Source organism: Eubalaena glacialis, chromosome 4 (genome assembly GCF_028564815.1).
Source record: "Eubalaena glacialis isolate mEubGla1 chromosome 4, mEubGla1.1.hap2.+ XY, whole genome shotgun sequence".
NCBI classification, from domain to species: domain Eukaryota; kingdom Metazoa; phylum Chordata; class Mammalia; order Artiodactyla; family Balaenidae; genus Eubalaena; species Eubalaena glacialis.
In genome coordinates, this window is record NC_083719.1 from 111,276,913 (window position 1) to 111,297,573 (window position 20,661).

Sequence of the window (20,661 nt, forward strand, 5' to 3'; positions counted from 1 at the left end):
CAATCTTTATGAAAACTTAAGAATATTTTAGTAAAAGGCAACCAACATCACTCTAATTTTCTGTAAAAATTACCTCTCTTCCTCCTACCATTTTTTTCCCCTTTGAATGGTACCTTTTATAGCATATCAACACACAAAGGTACTTATACCACTTTTACTTAAGTTAGCTTTTTAAATGACTGTTTTCTTTTCTGATACACTGAATTTATCAAAAGGCACCAAGATTAGAGTCCTATGTAGTTTCAGAATTTTGTTCCTTTTTAAGTTCCTCTAGAATAATTTTTGTCATAAAAGGGTAACTCTAAGAACCAGAAGAAAATGAATAATACAACACAGTAACTTGAAACTTGTACCATCCAAAAGGTATAAATTTATTAATAGATTCCTTGAACTTTTCACTTAGGACAAGAAGTCAGAACAACTTTCTGAACATAAACATAAAAATAGAGCACATTTATTAACAGTAGGAAAACTCTAAGCTTACAGAGGTATTAAATCTTACATAATAACATACAGCCAAAAGCATTAGAAATTCACTGCCAGATAGATATTCTGATGCATTATCCTGAAAACATGTCTGATACATAGCACTAACATATAACAAAGTATGGCATTTATTTCACAGGGAGAAAAGATAGGTTTCATCACAAAAAGATTTACTAGATTTCAGCTTTGATTAATTTTAGAGATATATTTTAAAGATAAAAAAAAAACAAGATTCACCCCTAAAATAAAAGTCTTTATATATATAATCCATTATTAATACTCTTTATGCTCTTACAATGTAAAACATTTAGAAACTTTTGAACTCTAAAAATTTTGATCAGTTAACCTATTTGGTCTTAACACATTCTAAATTCCCTTCTGAGAATCGCATTAACGTTTTTAGTCCATCAGTCCAACATGGATGGAACAATTCTATTTCTTTTTCTTCTTCTTTGGTGGTTCATCCTCAGAGCTACTATTTGTGCTGCTGCTGCTGCTACTGGAAGAGCTGGAATCTGAGTCTGAATCGGAGGACGAGGAAGAGCTTGTGGAGGAGGCTGAAGATGATGAACTGGAGGAGCTTTCATCAGAGTCACTGTCCTCTGAGGAGGATGAGGTAGAGGTCTCTTCACTCTCTGATGAAGAATCACTGGCTGAACTGTCACTGCTGTTGCTACTGGAACTGGTTACACTCTTAGACCTATTAGACAGTTATATGCATGAGAAGCTGACATTTAATAGAATGTTTAAAAGCAATTTCACTTGAGTATTATGTATATATATATACTGAAGCTTTGCTAGCATGTTATCTCTAGATTTGATGTTTCGAGGATTGCCTAACTCTAATAACCCCACTGTGCCCACCCTCTCCCCCCAACCACAAGGTCTTTTACTACAGCAATTTAACTCTCTTGGATGGAGTCTGAGATAAGTGTACCTACTATACTATGCTCCAGAGTGAATGATGTTAGAAAAAAGTTGCAGTTTAACAACTGGGTTTATTTAAACCTCATGTAGAGTGGTAAATGCTTCATAACCTTAACTACTTTATACCAGATACAGCTGGTCAATAATTTCTTACCACTCTAATAACATTTCCTAATCTAAGACAAGAGAAATTACTTACTATTTCCAGGTACAAGGACTCTAGAAAGTTGGAGAAAAAGGATAAATGAAGGAAGAAACTCCAGATAGGTAAACAGAGGAACATATCAGAAAACAGGATGATATTTAATCATGAATTGCAAACAAGAGACTTCAGATCCAAATCTTATAACTATTATTTTAAAATCACACACCCCATCCCTCCAACTAGTATTATATATTATCTATATAATACTAAAGCCACACATACCTTTTTTTCTTGGTCTTTCTTTCTACATTAGTTTCTCCAATGCTGATAAATGTGAAGGGGGGAAAAAGCTCCTGTTAATACAGTGATTATAAACAGCTCAGACAAACGCTTCTGCTATCCCCAAAACTTTTTTCATTGGAGAAACACTTTGTCTTTTATCACATGTACTGAGAGTCCAGTGTTTATTGCTATAATCAAGAGGAAAGTTTCCTGTTGCAGGTGTATATGGTACATGCAGTCAACTTAACCAGCACTTAAGCAAGACAAATGTTATCAACTGTACTTTAGAAGCCAGGTAAGTTAGTAGTTAAGATGATCAAACACACCAATTTGATTGTTTTTTAGTTTTTTCCCAACTCATCTATTTTATTTATTCATTCTTGGCTGCACTGGGTCTCCGTTGCTGTGCACAGGCCCTCTCCAGTTGCAGCGAGCAGAGGCCACTCTTCTTTGCGGCGTGCGGGCCCCTCACCATGGTGGCCTCTCCTGTTGCGGAGCACGGGCTCTAGGTGCGTGGGCCCCAGCAGCCATAGCACACAGGCCCAGTAGTTGTGGCTCACGGGCTCCAGAGCGCAGGCTCAGCAGCTGTGGCGCACAGGCCCAGCTGCTCCGCGGCATGTGGGATCCTCCCAGACCAGGGCTCGAACCCGTGCCCCCTGCATTGGCAGGCGGACTTCCAACCACTGTGTCACCAGGGAAGCCCCTCTTTTTTAGTTTTGAACTTAGGTTGACATGGCTAAATCGACTATTTAGTGAACAACAGAACAAAGCAAGTCATAGCACAACAGCTGTAATTTATAATTTGGGTTTCTAGAATGGTATTATAAATGGCTATTTCATATAAAAAGAAAAGCAACCTTTAATTTAAAAAACCATTTCTTAATTGAGTCACTTTGCTGTACACCTGAAATGAACACAACATTGTAAATCAACTATACTCCAATAAAAATAAAAAGTAAAAATAAAACAAAAAAAATAAAAAACTATTTCTTGTGACTTCCTTGGCAGTCTAGTAGTTAATACTCTGTGCTTCCACTGCAGGGAGCCCGGGTTCGATCCCTGGTCTGGGAACTAAGATCCTGCATGCCGCGAGGAACGGCCAAAAGAATTTAAAAACCAAAAACAAACAAACAAAATATTTCTTTTTCTGCATGTCCCCCAAATGTTCAGTTATTTACTGCTTAAGAACCAGAGACTTAATACTTCAAGACTGTGTTCCCCCACATTATTTATAAAGAACAAAGTCTGGAGATTTCTGAGTGAAATACACAAATGGCTTGCTGCTATACAGCTGCCAAACAACATGCATACTAAATCAGGCTTTCAAATTACAGATTTACTTCTATTACCATAAACTGTCCTGTAAATTTAACATTTTTATATTCTGAACTTCTCTATATTTCCTAGATAACATTATATCCTTATTTCCTGGGTCCTCAAATATAAATATGTGTTTATGTAAAGCTGTTTTACATGATGGAATTACTTACTGGAGAATTGTAATTTTTGCAGTAAAATAAGCGGTAGAAGTACATTTGTTAAGTCACACCACAAGAATGCAAGATCACTGAAATTCACACACTTCCATAATTTTATCACTGAACCAAAAAATCAGCAGTCTTTACGTAACAGAGCCAAAACTAAAATTCATGTAGTTCTATGTATTTTTAAGACCAAGATACTTGTGTAATACAACTAGAAAAACAAAAGTAAATGTTGAAATGAAATTATTCATAACTCTTATATTTTATTCTTTAGGACAGAGGTCTTCAAACATTTTTTGCTTACATTCCTAATAAAAGAAGTTTGAAAAATTATGTTTTTCCCCTCAAAGGGTATAAAGTCTGGCATATTATATATTAAATATTGATATTTTAAAAAGAATATCGTTACATCATTTTGGTAATTCTAAATACCACAAAATTTGATACGTATCATAATTAATTAAAAAAAATAAATGAACAAGCTTATCTTTAACAATTGGTACTTTTACACTGTCCCTTTTCCTCTTTGAACTTGAATTTTTATTCTCCTTTCCCCACAGAATGTATCCTAATATATTTTCATGCCTGAAAATTTTAGTGATCACTTACATTTCTCTGCAATAAAAATATAGACATAACTTGATATTATATCTTTTAATTACTTGTGATCATAAGGTTTTAAAAGTGTGTAAAAATTCTGAGTTGAATTACCATTATCATTACTACTACACAAATTGATTAAAACAATGTAAAATATATTATAAATTTTAGTAAATATTATACATAAAAAAATTTCACTGGAACTGTACCTCTTAATGACATGGATTTTTTTTTTCTAGTTTATGTATCCATGAATCTTATTGCTTGACTATGACAGGGTTCAGTATCAATTTAATTCCTATATTTAACTTTTACAGATTTAACCCTGAGAAAGCTTGTTAACCTGAACAGGTAGATGGGAATAGAAAGAGTTTTGCTGTAGCAATGTCACTCAGTTCTCTGAATTCCTCCCATGTTATATTCCACAAGTCACATAACGATGTATCATTAAAATATACTTTTAAATTGACAACTCAATTAGATCCTCCTTCAATTTTGCTGGGAAAAAAAATTACAAAAGAACTTGCTCCCAATAATTTGGGCCTTTTACTTTCTTACAAACAACAGTATTTTGAAAAGTCTCTAGGATTTTATATATGAGCACAATATACCAAATTAAGATTAGAGATAGGCGAGAGGTATGCCTTTCTTTTGTGAAATTAGAGAGGGGTAGGCAAGGTCTCATACAGATTTATTTTTGGAAGAAACATATATGAATATTGATAATCTAGAAACTGATTACTTGTCTATTCCCGTATAACCCTTGAAGAGCCTTCCTGTCCACAAACTGGAAGACTGCTGCCTGGAAAATCCAGATGTTTAAGACACTATTATATTGCTAACGGTCCCCATGAAGGTGCTACTTCTAATATGCAGCACTAAGTAGACCTGACACCTTCCTGTTTCAGTTTCTCTGAAACACATAAGCTTACTTATTTCATGGGAATTTAAAAAGCTTTATTCAAAGGGCATAAAAGGATAAATAACAATTTTTCCCTCCTACCCAGTTCTCCTTCTAGAAAAGAACCACTATTATCAACCATTTATATTCCCCCCCTGCAAAAGCTCCATTATTCCTTTTTTCTTCCTTTTTAACATAAATGATAGTAGATTATATATATTGTTCTCTACCTTGTTTATATACTTAGTATAAGTATCTTGGGTACTTACTTTGGATATCTTTCCATATCAGTTCATATAATCTACCTCATAGTATTCTGCTGTCATTTCATTGGCAGTTGAGGCAAGAAAGCAAAGTGATTAACAGCACGGACTCTGGAGACTGGCTAGTTGGTTTAACACTTAACTTTTCCACTTACTTGCTGTGTGACACTGAGCAAGTTACTGAATCTCTCCATGCCTCAGCTTCTTCATATGTAAAATGGGAATTATAATAGTACTTACCTTAACGGTATAGACGTGATGCTGAAATAAGCTAATAATTGTAAAGACCTTAGTACGGTGCCTGGCACACAGTAACACTCATTAAACATTAGCTAATATTACAATATAATCTAAATCTGGATAACCACCATAAGATATTTAGTCTCTTAATAAATTTTATAAATACAAATAAATATTCCTTTGGATACCATATGTAACCTTACCTTTGTTGTAATAATAATCTGTTTTCTTTTTCTTTTAAAGCTTTCTTTAGTTCTGCTGTTCTTGAAGGCCTATGTAGGTACTTTCTTTTTCCTGTGCATTCATAAGTCCAATGCCCAAATTCCAAGCATTTCTGACATCTTACATGTTGTTTATTTGCTTCACTACAGAGTAAAAAATAGAATACAGGCCTTAAATTTTTGACCTGACATTTTCTGTCGTGAGAAGCATAAACAATATAAGCATAAAATGATGCTTATGTAAAGGTACAATTAAAAAATAAGCATCATTTTACACTTTAAATTATTTGTTAGATTTAATCACAAAGCAATATAGTAAGTGGTTAAGAGCATGGACCTGGGAGTTAGACAGAACTGAGTTCAAATCTTCTTCCCTCAATTCCATTCCAGTAATGGCAGACTAGGTAACTCAGACCAACTCTTCAGCTCAGAACTAGAAAAGACAGTCAAAACATTTTTAACAATGTGCTCGAGGTACCAGAGAACTAACAAGAGATTAAAGAATAACCAAGCCAAGATATGGAAGAAGCTGGAAACCCAGAGTGGTCAGCCCTACATTTAAGTCAACTCTTGTGCTGGGGTTTTTTCCCAAATCAGGAGGGTAGGCAAGCATCACTGATAAGGAGCAAGGGAGACAAATCATGCATTCAGAGTTGGGACTCTGAAGGGCTTTACTCTAAGAATAAAGCAACTGCTTATCAAGTGCAGCCCAGCTTCTAGTCACCTAGGAGACTAAGAAAAATCTCAGTCCCTGAAATTGAATTAAGGTGTGGCAAGTGAAGAAAAATAGATAAAGGAATTGGAAAGGAAGAAATAAAATTGTCATTCCTTACTGATGATGTATCATGTAAATGGCAAATCCAACAGACTCTACAGATAAAAAAAATTTTTTTTGGCCCTGCCATGCGGCATGTAGGATCTTACTTCCCCAACCAGGGATTGAACCCTTGCCCCCTGCATTAGGAGCATGGAGTCCTAATCACTGGATCGCCAGGGGAGTCCCAAAACATTTTTTAATAATTAGAATTCATAAGTGAGTTTAGAAAGGTTTTATATTGGGGTCAGTAAACTTTGTCTATAAAGTGTCAGAGAGTCAATATTTTAGGCTTTGCAGACCAAGAGGCAAAATTGAAGATATTACAAAGGTATTTATATCACAAGAGAGAAAACAAATTTCTACAAATATTTTATTAACGAAAATATTTCACATAAAAGAGGTTTATTAATGAGAAGAATGGAATTCTTTTCTATAAGATAACATTTCACTGAATTGAGGTTCAAAATTAGTGTTCTCTATCATCAAATTGATCATATATATACAAACATATGTAAAAAGCATTCTTAGTTTGCAAGCCTGCAACAGGCAGCAGGCAGGATTCAGTGGACTATTGTTTGCCAAACTTTCTATTAGATATTAGGTCAACACATAAAAATCAATTGAGTTTCTACTTAACAAAAACAGTTAAAAATAAAATTTTAAAAGATGGTATTTATAACATCCTGAAAAATAACAAGCACTTATAAATAAGTGAAAGAAAATATGTGCAAGAATTCTATGCAGAAAACAAACATTACTGAGAGAAATTAAACATCTAAATAAGTAGCTAAATAAAAGCATTACCATGTTCATAGACTGAAAGACTCAATATTGTAAAAAATGTCCATTCTCCCCAAACTGATCTATAGATTTGAAGCAATGCCAATCAGAATCTCAACAGGTGCTTGTTTGGTATGGAACTTAAACTTATTCCCTAAAATGTATATGGACATTCAAAAGGCCAAGAATAGCCAAAATACCCTTATAAAGGAACAAGTAGGGAAGACTTGGATTAAAAGAAATTGACTTGTGGTGATCATTTTGTAATGTATGGAAATATTGAATCTCTTTGATGTACACCCGGAACTAACGCAGTTTTGTAGGTAAATGATATTTCAAAAACAAACAAAAAAATTATAAAAAAAAGAGTTCAGATTTGTGGTTAACAGAGGTGGGGGATAGGGGGAGCAGCAACCGGATGAAGGCAGTCAAAGGTACAAACTTCTAGTTATAAGATAAATAAGTACTAGGGATGTAATGTACAATATGATTAATGAAATTAACAGCTGTATGTTATACATGAAAATTGTTAAGAGAGTAAATCTTAAGAGTTCTCATCACAAGAAAAAAACTTTTTTTCTTCTGTTTCTTTAATTTTGTATCTATATGAGATGATGGATGTTCACTAAACTTATTGTTAACAGTGACTTCATGACGTATGTAAATGAAATCATTATGCTTAAACTTATACAGTGCTGTACGTCAACTATATCTCAATAAAACTGAAAGAAAAAAATAAAAGACAGTGACTTATGATACAGCTATAATAACTAAGAATGTGAGATTGGAGCAAATATATACAAATACGCCAGTGGAACAGAACAGAATGTCCAGAAATAGACTAATGTATACATGAACAATTTATGACAACCATGGCATTAAAGAGCAGTGGGGGGAAAGGTTAGATTATAAATGATGTAGGGACAACTGGTTATGCATATGGTAAAAATAAGACTTAACCATAAGCGAACAATGATTACAGACTTGGCCAAACAATAAGGTTTAAAAGACAGTATAAAAAAAGTGACATATTTGAGTTACGAATTCTTAAGAAACAAAAACAAAGCACTAAGACTTCCCTGGTGGCGCAGTGGTTAAGAATCCGCTTACCAATGCAGGGGACACGGGTTCGAGCTCTGGTCCGGCAAGATCCCACATTCTGCGAAGCAACTAAGCCCTGCGCCACAACTACTGAGCCTGCGCTCTAGAGCCCGCAAGCCACAACTACTGAGCCCATCGGCCACAACTACTAAAGCCCGCGTGCCTAGAGCCCGTGCTCCGCAACAAGAGAAGCCACCGCAATGAGAAGCCCGTGTACCGCAACGGAGAGTAGCCCCCGCTCACCGCAACTAGAGAAAGCCCGCGTGCAGCAACGAAGACCCAACGCAGCCCGAAATAATAAATAAATACATTAATTTTTAAAAAAAGCACTAATCATAAAAGATTGATAAATTAGAATTACTAAAATTAAGAATTTTCAAAAATTAAGAATTTCTGTTCATCAAAATATACTATAAAGAGAGTAAAAAGAGAAGCCAAAGAGTGGGAGGACATATTTGTAACACATTTTGCCAACAGCTTCATCTTACGTATACAAAGAACTCTTATGAATCATTAAGGAAATGATGTATAATAGAAAAATAAGATAAAGTGGAAGATGGAAAAGCAGTACAAAAATGGGATTGGGAAACAAATTAATAAACACATGAAAAGGTGCTCATTACTAACCTAAGAAAAAGCAAAAACCACTATAGTTAAAGAAATGCATACTCTACAGTCCAGCAATTACACTTGCAGGTACTTACACAATAGAAATCTACACAAAACTATACCAGATAACATGTATAATAATATTGGAATATTGCTTTCCTTTATGTAGGAAAAAGTTTTGAAATAATCACAATCTTATAGAAAAGCTGTTAAGTACAGTTCAAAGAACTATTTTTCCTAAATCATTTGTGAACTGTTTTTGCTGAGCCATTTGTAAGTTGCCAACCTGATGCCTCATCAAACCAGAACACTTTACTGCATGTTTTCTATAAACTAGGACATTCTCATATACACAATGTAACCATCAAAATCAAGAAGTTAATGTTGATACCTTCAAGAGCCTATTTAAGTTTAATCTTCAGACCCCACTTAAGTTTCATCAAATGTCCCAAAAACGTTCTCTATAGCAAAATCCAGTTCTGCATCAATGTTGCACATGTTGTCATGTCTCTTTAGTCTCCTTCTGTCTGGAAGAGTTCCTCAGTCCTGTGTCTTGCTTTACATGACCTTGACACTTTTTGATGATTACAGCCAGTTATTTTGTAGAATGTGCTTCAATTTTGAGTTGGAGGATTTGCTTCCAAGTTCACTCATGTGGCTAACGGGAGGCTTCAGTTCCTTGCCTGCTGGCCTTTCCATAGGGCTGCTTACAACATGGCTTTACCCAGGGAAAGTAACCAAGATAACTCAAGAAAGAAGTCAGTCTTTTAACAGCCAATCTTGGAAATGACATACCATTACTTTTGCTATATTCTAATGGTCATACAGACCAACTCTGGTACTCTCTGGAGGAGAGTACACATGGAGCAGGGATCACTGGAGATCATCTTGGAGGCTGGCTACAACATCTGATATCTCTCTATGATTAGATTCAAGCCATGTATTTTTGGCAGGAATATAACAGAAATGTGCCGTGCTCTTCTCACTGTATTCCTGTCAGGTGACACAAGACTTCAATTTGTCTTGTTACTGATGATGTTCGTTTTGATCCCTTCATTAAGGAGGGTCGACCAGATTTTGCAATATAAAGTTATTTTTTGTCCTTTTGTAATTGAGGTGGTTTTAAATTATGTCCACAAATTCTATGATATCCTTACTTCAAGGGTTGGAGCCTAACTACCCTCCCCTTAAGTGTGGCTAAGACTTAGTGACTTGCTTCTAACTAACAGAATAAAGCAGGGTGATGGAGCGTGACTTTAAAGATTAGCTCATGTAGCTGCCATGTCACGAAAACACTCAAGCAGCCTCTAGGGAGGCCCACGTGGTGAGGAACTGAGGCTTCCTGCCAACAGCCCTGTGAATAGCTATCTTGGAAGCAGATCCTCCAGCTGTGGTCAAGTCTTCAGATGACTGCAGCCCCCGGCAACATCCTGACCACAAACATATGGGGAGAACCTGAGTCAGAACCACTCAGCTGGGACTACCCTGGTGGTCCAGCGGTAAAGAAGCCGCTTTACAACGCAGGGTACGCGGGTTCGATCCCTGGTTGGGGAACTAAGATCCCACATGCCGCAGGGCAACTAAGCCCACGCGCCACAACTACTGAGCTCCCGCGCCTCAACTAGAGTCCGCGAGCCGCAAACTACATAGCCCATGTGCTCTGGAACCCACGTGCCACACTACAGAGCCCATGTGCCCTGGAGCCTGCGTGCCACAACTAGAAAAGAGAAAACCCACATGTCACTAGAGAGAAGCTCACACGCCACAACAAAAGATCACGCATGCCTCAATGAAGATCCCGCGTGCCACAACTAACACCTGAGGCAGCCAGAAAAAAAAAAAAAGAAGAAAGAAAAAAGAACTACTCAGCTAAGTCACTCCTGAATTCCTGACCACAGAACTGAGATGTTTATTGTTAGAAGTCACTAAATTCTGGGGTAATTTGTTATACAATTATAATTAATAACTAATAAAGCAATTAATAAGTATTTTGTGGGTTGGTATTTGAAAGTACATAAATATCCTGCTCATTAAATTTTTAGTTCATTTATTCATCTATCAGTATGAACTTATTTTTCTATTTTATTGAATGAGTTACTATCCATTACCGTGATTTATTTTGATGCTCAGATTGCCCTAGATTTGGTCAGTGGGAATCCTTCCAAGTTGGATTCTGTGTTCTTTTGACATGGTTCCTTCATTCTTTGAGCACTTCTTTGCTTTCTGGTACAACAAAAAATTCCAGGCTCATCTTATACTTTCCCTGTCCTGAAATCAGGCCTTTCCAGGCCTGAAATCAGCCTGATGGAACCCTGATGACACTCAGAGTCAAGATCAGGGCACACATGTGCTCACTGTAACTGGAATGTTGCTGCTCCCAGGTACCCTCAGTGGACAGAGCTAGGGAACAACACACACATAACTATCCATGTATCAAATACACACATTTACAGCTACATTTAACTACATATTTTGAAAACCATGAATTCATAGCGATCCCTTTAATTCCAATCCAACTTCACAGAATTTACTCTATTTTCTCCTTCCCCATACCTCCTCCTCCTTCAGTGAGAAATCTGGCTCCCATTACCCTTAACAGATTTACTTATTTGGTCAATTTGTCTTATGAAACCAATTGCCCATTGTTGCCCCCTCCCCCTGACAGATGCCCTCTTTACTCCACTTGGGCTCTGGCGCTCTGCCCTTTGCTGTCCTCCCACACGCCCCATGTGAATATGCTCCTAACCCTGCTTGGGCTCTGACTTCCACTGCCAGGCCAGCCCACCTCACATGAACTCATTTCTCTTTCTATTTAGACTGTGCCACCCCATACCAAATTTTACCTCCCCTCCCCCATGGAGACATTCTCCCCACTAGGGTGACAACTTGTGCTAAATGGCTCTCCCTGTGTGGAAACCCCCCTCACTCTGCTTGGGATCTGGTGCCCTGCATTGGACCTTCCCTCAACTGGATGCCCTCTGCACCCTGCTGGCACTGCAAGCCAGTTCACGTCCCTATGTGGATGCCCTAGTTACTCCCCTTCAGCTCTGATACTCCAGTGCCAGGTCAGTCCTCTGCATGGATCCATACCACCTCATGGCTTTAGGACTGACTTGTTCAAGTAGGGAAGAGGAAGAGGAAGAACTATAATAATATTCTTAACAACAAGATTTGTAAAATCCTCAAAATTGGAAATAATATCAAAGAAGAATGGATGACCTGTGGTATAGAATACACTGGAATACTTCATAGTAATAAAAATGAACAAATTCCAGCTTAATTTAACTCAGATGGAGCTTAGATATAAGAAGCTAAACTCAAAAGAATCTAAATTGTCTGATTCTGTGTAAAGGTTAAAGACAGGCAAAATTAAACTCTAGTGAATAGTTAGATGGTAAAAGCACAGAACAGAAGCAAGTAAGTAATTACCATAAATGTTAGGACAGCGGTTACTTTAGGAAGGAGGGAGGAGGTTGTGATTGGGAAAGCACCTTGGTGGCATCTAGTATATTGGCAATTTTTTATTAAATACTTGATCTGGGTGGTGGTTACATGGGATGTTCTCTTTATAATTACCTATTAAGGACATACTTATGTTGTCTGAACTTTTTTGTAGATGTGTTATAGTTCACAACAATAAAAATTTTTAAAAATCTTGGCTCTTTCACTACAATAGCTTTAGGCTCGTTAGCAAGCCACTTTTTGAACTTCAGTTTCTATTCTAAAAAATGGGATAATATCTACTTCACTAGGTTATTGTGAGAATTAGATAAGACCATAACCGTGGTTTATACTTACTGTGTGCCAGGAATTTAGCTAAGTACTATTTATACATAAATACATCTAATCCCCATGACAACCCAATGAGTTTGAGAACAATAGCCCCATTCTACAGACTGGGATGTTTGTATAGAAAGCAGTAAGGAATCTGGCATAAAGTAATACACAAATAAATGGGAGTTGTGAATATCAATCCACACATTAGGCTAATCAATTATCTGGACTAACGATACATGGCAATTTAAATTTTCTCAAAACATGGTTGCATGATGGGATGCTGGATTCTTAATTTCGACCTAGAGCAGTCGCCTTTTTATCCCTGCAGAACACATAATTGGTGTTCAGTAAATGTTTGTAAAATGAATGACTGTTTAAATAGGCAAGGGTTTAAGAGGACATATACTGTTTATAGTATGCTTTTCATTAATGAATTCCCACATCGTCAGCCAGCTTCTGTAATTTTGACAGTAATTTATTTTTAGCATTTGTTCAAAAATTAAGCCAATCCTAATGTGAAGAACTAATGTTTCAAGCAAGGAAATACTACTCAGTAGTAGTTTTTTTTTTTTTTTAAATAAATTTAATTATTTTTGGCTGCATTGGGTCTTCGTTGCTGAGCAGAGACTACTCTTCGTTGTGGTGCGCGGGCTTCTCATTGAGGTGGCTTCTCTTGTTGCGAGCACGGGCTCTAGGCGCACAGGCTTCAATAGTTGTGGCACGTGAGCTCAAGTAGTTGTGGCTCGCTGGCTCTAGAGCGCAGGCTCAGTAGTTGTGGCGCACGGGCTTAGTTGCTCCGCGGCATGTGGGATCTTCCCGGCCCAGGGCTCGAACCCATGTCCCCTGCATTGGCAGGCGGATTCTTAACCACTGCGCCACCAAGGAAGTCCTGAGTGGTAGTATTGAAAGATAATAAAGAAGAGTCAGCTTTTTGCCTAGTAATAGTTCATAAATTTCAGTAAGCAACTGCCAGAACCATGACTATAACTTCAGAGCTTATCTGAATGTGTAATGTAGCAAATTGTTAAGGCTATCAATAATAAAACACTCTATGGACTTAATATTAAGTTACCCACTTTTCAGGCAAAAAGAACCACTAACACATTTAATATGTACACAATTGTAATATGCATTCCAGAAATAATAAATTTAAAAACATTAAAGGGTAATTAGTAAAAAATGTAAAATCATGACTCTCATATAAATATAAAATGAACACGTCAAAGGTTTTATTTAATCATTAATTAATAAGGGAACCAGTAAGATGTTGCAACTGGTTCAAAACAGAATCCAAACAACACACATATATGGGCAATCAGGAATGCAGGAAACGAATTTACAAAGAGTTAAAAACTCGTCAATAGACACAGGGCAAGAATCAGTTGTACTGCTTTTTCATGGGTAAGAATCTTTTCCACCAGCTTTCTACAATTTACAGAGTTATTTTAAAATAGCTCAAAGAGGGCTTCCCTGGTGGCGCAGCGGTTAAGAATCCGCCTGCCAATGCAAGGAACACGGATTCGAGCCCTGGTCCGGGAAGATCCCACATGCCGCGGAGCAACTAAGCCCGTGGGCCACAATTACTGAGCCTCCGCTCTAGAGCCCATAAGCCTCAACTACTGAAGCCCGCACACTTAGAGCCCGTGCTCCATAACAAGAGAAGCCACCGCAATGAGAAGTCCGCGCACTGCAACGAAAAGTAGCCCCCACTCGCCACAGCTAGAGAAAGCCCGCGCGCAGCAACAAAGACCCAACTCAGCCAAAAATAAACTAAAAAACAAAACAAAACATATATATATATGAGACATATATATATATATGGCTCAAAGACAGTGAGGCACAGGCCCTCACAGAGTCACTAGCCAGGATAGGGAATTAGACAAATCAGTTAGTAATCTTTTTTTTTTTTTTTAATCCATTTCAAAGCCTTTCACAATATTTCCTAACAATGAAAATATGGAGGAGGGTGGAAGCCTCTCAGAATCAAGGAAATAAAGTCTTCTCCAACTCATAGTTTGTTTTCCCAATATTAAGAAACTTATAACCTGGGATCCCAGCCATTAAAAATATTATCTACCAGCACTGTGGAGTTTGCTTTTTGTTGTTATAAACAAAACATTCACCAATATCTAAAGCCCACCTATGATGTTCTAAACATTAACACCCTTAAAAATACTTAAATCTTCCATATAGAATACTGAATGAGACACACCGATAATTTCAAAATAAACAAGATCAGCATTTATTTCTTTTCAAATGAATACCCTATTTAATAATATTCCATTTCTATATTCTAAGCTAAGGCTTAAGGAAGTGTTTTAATGGTACAGCCTTTTTGGGTGAAACCACCTTCTCTGATACCATTTCTGTCAGATTGGCAAAGCTGTTTTTTAAGCCTATTGTTGGCAAAGATGGAGAATGGGCACTCTAAATAGAGTAAGATACACATTCTAAATTGCTGGTAAGAATGTAAGTTGCAGAGACTTTCTGAAGGGCTATTTGGTAATATGCAACAAAAATCTTAAAAACGTACATACCAAATAAACAAAAAATATAATATAAATGATGATTATCTATCTAGAAAATCCCTAAGAATACAAAATGGAGCTACTAGGACTAATAAATGAGTTTAATAAGGTCACAGGATACAAGGTCAATATACAAAAGTCAATATACTAGCAACAAACAATTGGAAATTGAAATTAAAAAAATACTATTACAATACTTATTTTTACCCTTGTTAAATTTCTTCTTGTTAGACTCAACGTAGAGTTCCAGCCTGTCAAGACCGTTCTGGATTGGGATTTCATCATCCATTGTATTAGTTAGCCCTCTTAGCTTTGTGTTAACTGCAGGTTTGATAAACACGCACATGTGTCCTCATCCAAGTCATTTATAAAAATGTTGACAAGACCAAACTGAGAACCAAACTCTGCAGGCCACCATGGGATACCTCTATATATTTACTTAAACCCATTAAACAATACTCTTTGTCCATGATGTTCAATTGATGTACCTAATTGTTCTGTTTTCACAAGGATATTGTGAGAGACTTTTCAAGATGCCTTTTTGAAATCCAAATACCTAAAAGGCAAAAAGGGTATCAATCTGTAATGACTTGATACCTGATGATCTTGGCTTTTCTTTCTGAACGTATTTAATAAATCCAGCCAGAATTTTGGCTGGAATGGATATCAAGTTCACTGGTCTGGTTTGTGGAATCTACCATTCTCACTTTGAAAATCAAAACAGCATTTGCCTACATCCAGTCCTTCAGCATCACTCCTGTTTGCCAGGGGTTCTCAGATTACCAGCAGCAGTACAGCTGTCTCACCAGGAAAATCTCTGTTATGTTGAGGAGCGATCACCTGGGTCAAGTGCCTTAAACACATTCAGAGTGGATTAGGGCTCTATAACTCACTCCTCAAGTATCTTGGGCTTCAGTTCCAGTCTTCTCATTCTGCATATAATTATATGTGAGTGAAATCTGATTCAAAGTTAAGTCCGTGAAAGATCTGCTGAATGAAAAGTTCAAATTTTCCCCCTTTTCCTCCTTTAGTCCAAAGACTTTTAAAAACAATGTCAATAGTACTTTCTCACTTCTCATAACTTGTAGTTTAAGACTTGTTCTTATGGAAGTGCTATATGCTCTTTATAAATAAAATTAAATCTTTTTGATGAATATAAAATGAAAAGTTAAGGCTCCTCTTCTGCTTTCCCCCCCCAAAATATTCCCCAAATTCTCCTGGACTCCCCTTGCCTCTAAAGGCCCTCCCTCTCCAACTCCCTGGGAACTGTCCCGACAGTCTGCAAACCATGACAGGTTTCATTATACACCATGTTTTCTTTCCAGTAAGACTAGAAGCTCCTAAAGCTAAGATTGTCTTTTACTTCTGTGTAGCTCATGTACCAAATACAAGCATACTGCAGAAATGGAACATTTGTTTAACTGTGTGATACTCCAAAACTTATGTTATAAGTGCTAGAAGTCTTACTTTCACTTCATATTTAAGTGGACATTGGTTGGTTTTGTCAATCTAGCAATCATTACCTCCTCTGACCTACCCACCCATTCGTTTATTTTTATTTTATTTTCCACCCATTGGTTTATAAGGATCCATTCAATTATGCTGGGAAGGGAATGAGATCCAAGTCAATCAAAGCTTCATAATCCCATAGACATGGTTCAGGGTAGGGTATGTAACCCAATCTAGACAATGAGATGCTATCAACTTGAAGCTGAGAGGATATAAAGGACCCTAGATACTGCAGTCATCTTAGGACCAAAGGAGTGATCTAACCAAGTATGGAACCAACACCCAAAAGGGCAAACCTGAGAGAGATTAGACCCTGGTGATATCATTTAGTGCACATCTATTAAGTATTACTGTTACTCCATTCTTGATCTCAGAACCATATGACTTCAAAGCCTTCTTCCTCCACCAAGCATACTACTACTTCATTCTGATTCCTTAAGTCTTTATCCTTATGTTCAAGGAACCTCATCAGGCATGAGAGGTAGTCTGATGAAAGGGAGAAGAGAAGGATCAGGGCTCTTAGAATACAAAATATAAATATAAAAAGAAATACAAGGGCTTCCCTGGTGGAGCAGTGGTTAAGAACCCGCCTGCCAATGCAGGGGACACGGGTTTGAGCCCTGGGTCCGGGAAGATCCCTCATGCCATGGAGCAACTAAGCCCGTGCACCACAACTACTGAGCCTGCGCTCTAGAGCCCGCGAGCCACAACTACTGGGCCCGCGTGCCACAACTACTGAAGCCCTCGCACCTATAGCCTGTGCTCTCCAACAAGACATGCCACTGCAATGAGAAGCCCGCGCACCGCAAGGAAGAGTAGCCCCCACTCGCCGCAACTAGAGAAAGCCCGCGCGCAGCAACGAAGACCCAATGCAGCCAAAAATAAATAAATTTATTAAAAAAGAAATATAAATATACACATTAGAGCAGACTGTGAGCGATATATTATTAACGGGCAAATGGTGATGCCGTTAAAAGCTAACAGAGTGAAAAAGTGTCAGACGTTGTTTGGGTATGCAGACTGGTAGAAGAAAAAAAAGGTTTCACAAGAAAGGGGCATCTGGCACAAACTCCTGCATTATCTGTTCACAGCAAACCTCTTGTGCTATTCTCTCTCGCTCATTATCCACAATGGCCATCTTTCGTTTCTTAAAAACTAAGTTCTTTGCTGTCTCAAAACAATTATGCTAGTCTGGGTGCTCTTTCCCCAAATCCTCTCATGACTCGTTCCTTTCTCACATTTCCGATCTCTGTTCAAACGCCACCTCTTCAGAGATGCCTTTCCAGTCCAACCAACCTAACCTGGACCTTTTTCTCTTTCCATCACCTCTTACTTCCTTCAAAGCTCTTGTCATCAACTGTATTTACTTAAAATGTTTAGTTTATCGGCTCTTTCCACCAATAGAATGTAAGCTTCCTGAAAGCAGGGATTCTGTCTTGAACACCTCTTTTTACTTACACCCAAATACCGGCATAGAGCGATAGGTAATGCATAAATTAATATTTGTTGGAGAATGAATGGCAGAAAGTGAGAAGAGAGCTTGGCAGAAAAGTCAGGCTGTTCCTAGGGAAGGCGATAGGAAGGGGCAGGAAAAGCCAGCTGGGCTGGAGGTTGCACAGGAAGCTGAAGGTTTACGTCGGCGAGACTAGGCGGTGTTGGACGAGGGCTACAGGCTTCGCCCGGTCACGCGTGGGGGTGGGCGGCCGGGTTGGCAAAGGGGCATAAAACTCTTAGCGACCAACTCCTGGGCGTTCCCTTCGCGGGAACCAAACACGAGACTCTCTTCAGGCACCCCTAGGTCCCGCCCAGCGGTCTTACGCAGCCGTCTTCCACGAAATCGCTAATCCACATACATCAAACTTACCGCCCCGGCCCGAGCCCCTTGCGGGCAGGCGACGTGTGAGAAAAACGGCCAACCTCCGCCGGGCCACGCTGAGGATCCCACACCGACCCCGCATACCGGCGCCCGCTCACTAGCCGGCTGACGCGCTTCTCCCCGCCCCCAGCCCGCCCCGCGGCCCGACTCCGGCCCTAACTTACGCTTGTCTCCGGGCTATGAGGCGATGCATGGGAGTCGCCATCTTAGCGCGGCTGAGGCCTGCCGCGCTGGGTTTTGGGAAACTCCTCGGAGGGGGCGGGGACTTAGAACTCCGGAGGCCGTAGGCGTGGGCGGGACCAGTCGGGCCTGGAGAGCTAACGGGGCAGCTTTTGGGGCAAGTAGTGGTTAGGGCCTGGTCTGTTGTGTTTCCTGTGTGCGTCTGTAGTTTGAGGGAGAGGAATGAGGCAAGTTGACCGGTCTGAATGAGGGATTTTAAGGATGGGTCCACGTATATTGCGTGGAGAGGCAGGGAAGAACATTCTAGAATGAGGGATCCATCTAGCCATCTTTATATACAAATGAATTTATATATATATATAAATGAATGAAACTGCAGTGTTCAGGACACTAGAAGTAGTTTGGATAGCAAAGTAAAAAGGAATGAGTTCAACAAGATTGGGACCATCAATTGAAAAAATGACTTTAGCAAACTATTAAATGCAAATATATGTTAATTGTTTATATTTTTATGTTTTTCATAATGATGTTATAAGGCTATATAGGTAAAGCTGCTTTTTCAACTGGAAAAATTATACAAATATTAATTCTTTTATTTTTAATTTTTTTTTTTAATGATATTCTTGTCTGCTTACATTCTTTTTATTTATGTATGTATGTATGGCTGTGTTGGGTCTTCGTTTCTGTGCGAGGGCTTATCTCTAGTTGTGGCAAGCGGGGGCCACTCTTAATCACGTTGCGCGGGCCTCTCACTATCGCAGCCTCTCGTTGCCGAGCACAGGCTCCAGACGCGCAGGCTCAGTAATTGTGGCTCACGGGCCGAGTTGCTCCGCGGCATGTGGGATCTTCCCAGACCAGGGCTCGAACCCGTGTCCCCTGCATTGGCAAGCAGATTCTCAACCACTGCGCCACCAGGGAAGCCCAACAAATATTAATTCTTTAAGGATATTTTAGTATTTAGTGTCAGTCGTGGAAATTTATTCTCTTAAATCCAGTCTTTGAAATATAGATAACTTTTTTTTTTCAACATCTTTATTGGACTATAATTGCTTTACAATGGTGTGTTAGTTTCTGCTTTATAACAAAGTGAATCAGTTATACATATACATACATCCCCATATCTCCTCCCTCTTGCGTCTCCCTCCCACTCTCCCTGTCCCACCACTCTAGGTGGTCACAAAGCACTGAGCTGATCTCCCTGTGCTATGCGGCTGCTTCCTACCAGCTATCTGTTTTACATTTGGTAGTGTGTATATGGCCATGCCACTCTCTCACTTTGTCCCAGCTTACCCTTCCCCCTCCCCGTGTCCTCAAGTCCATTCTCTAGTAGGTCTGCGTATAGATAACTTTTTGAAATATATATATGTATGTATGTTTCTGTGTCTCCATTTTTTTAAAATTTGTTTTTCAATTAAAATGTTTGAGGAACTGAAGGCAGAGCATTGAACAAATAAAGTCATTGTACACATGGAGCTTTCTACAGACAATAAACAAACGCAATGTCCAACGTGCGTGAATAGTCTAAAGAAAAATAATTTAGCGTAAGGGGTAAAGAGTGATTCAGCAATGGGAGTTAGAGAAGGTGATGTCATGCAACCTTTGTGCACATCTTGTTCCTTAAAAAGTGGAATCTTACTCTGTTCTGTTCCTCAGCTTGCTTTGTTCATTCCTCACTGTGTTTACGGACATCGTTTCCCATATCAGCACATGCAGATCCAATTCATTCTTTTCATGTATTATGTTATATGGATTACATGGATATTCCACAATTTATCCAACCAGTATCCTGTTGTTGAACAATTAGATCATTTAACACAAAGATGGAATGAACAGATTTTTAAGCACTCACCCATGTTTCTGTAACATGACTTCCTAGAAGTAAAAGTGCTGGGTCAAAGGATATGTGTATTTTTAATTTTGATAGATTATACATTT

At 38.4% G+C, this 20,661-nt stretch overlaps 1 protein-coding gene across 1 annotated transcript; it reads right to left on the reverse strand.

Moving 5' to 3' along the window:
• Window positions 1-424: 424 nt before the first annotated feature.
• ZCCHC10 (zinc finger CCHC-type containing 10) lies at window positions 425-18,769 on the reverse strand. Its single transcript, XM_061188165.1, has 4 exons — window positions 18,711-18,769; window positions 5,532-5,693; window positions 1,841-1,882; window positions 425-1,186 (listed from the first exon to the last, which is right to left on the reverse strand). Exons 1-4 carry the CDS (start codon window positions 18,749-18,751, stop codon window positions 919-921), a joined length of 513 nt encoding a protein of 170 aa, XP_061044148.1. The 5' UTR covers window positions 18,752-18,769; the 3' UTR covers window positions 425-918.
• Between the last annotated feature and the right edge of the window lie 1,892 nt (window positions 18,770-20,661).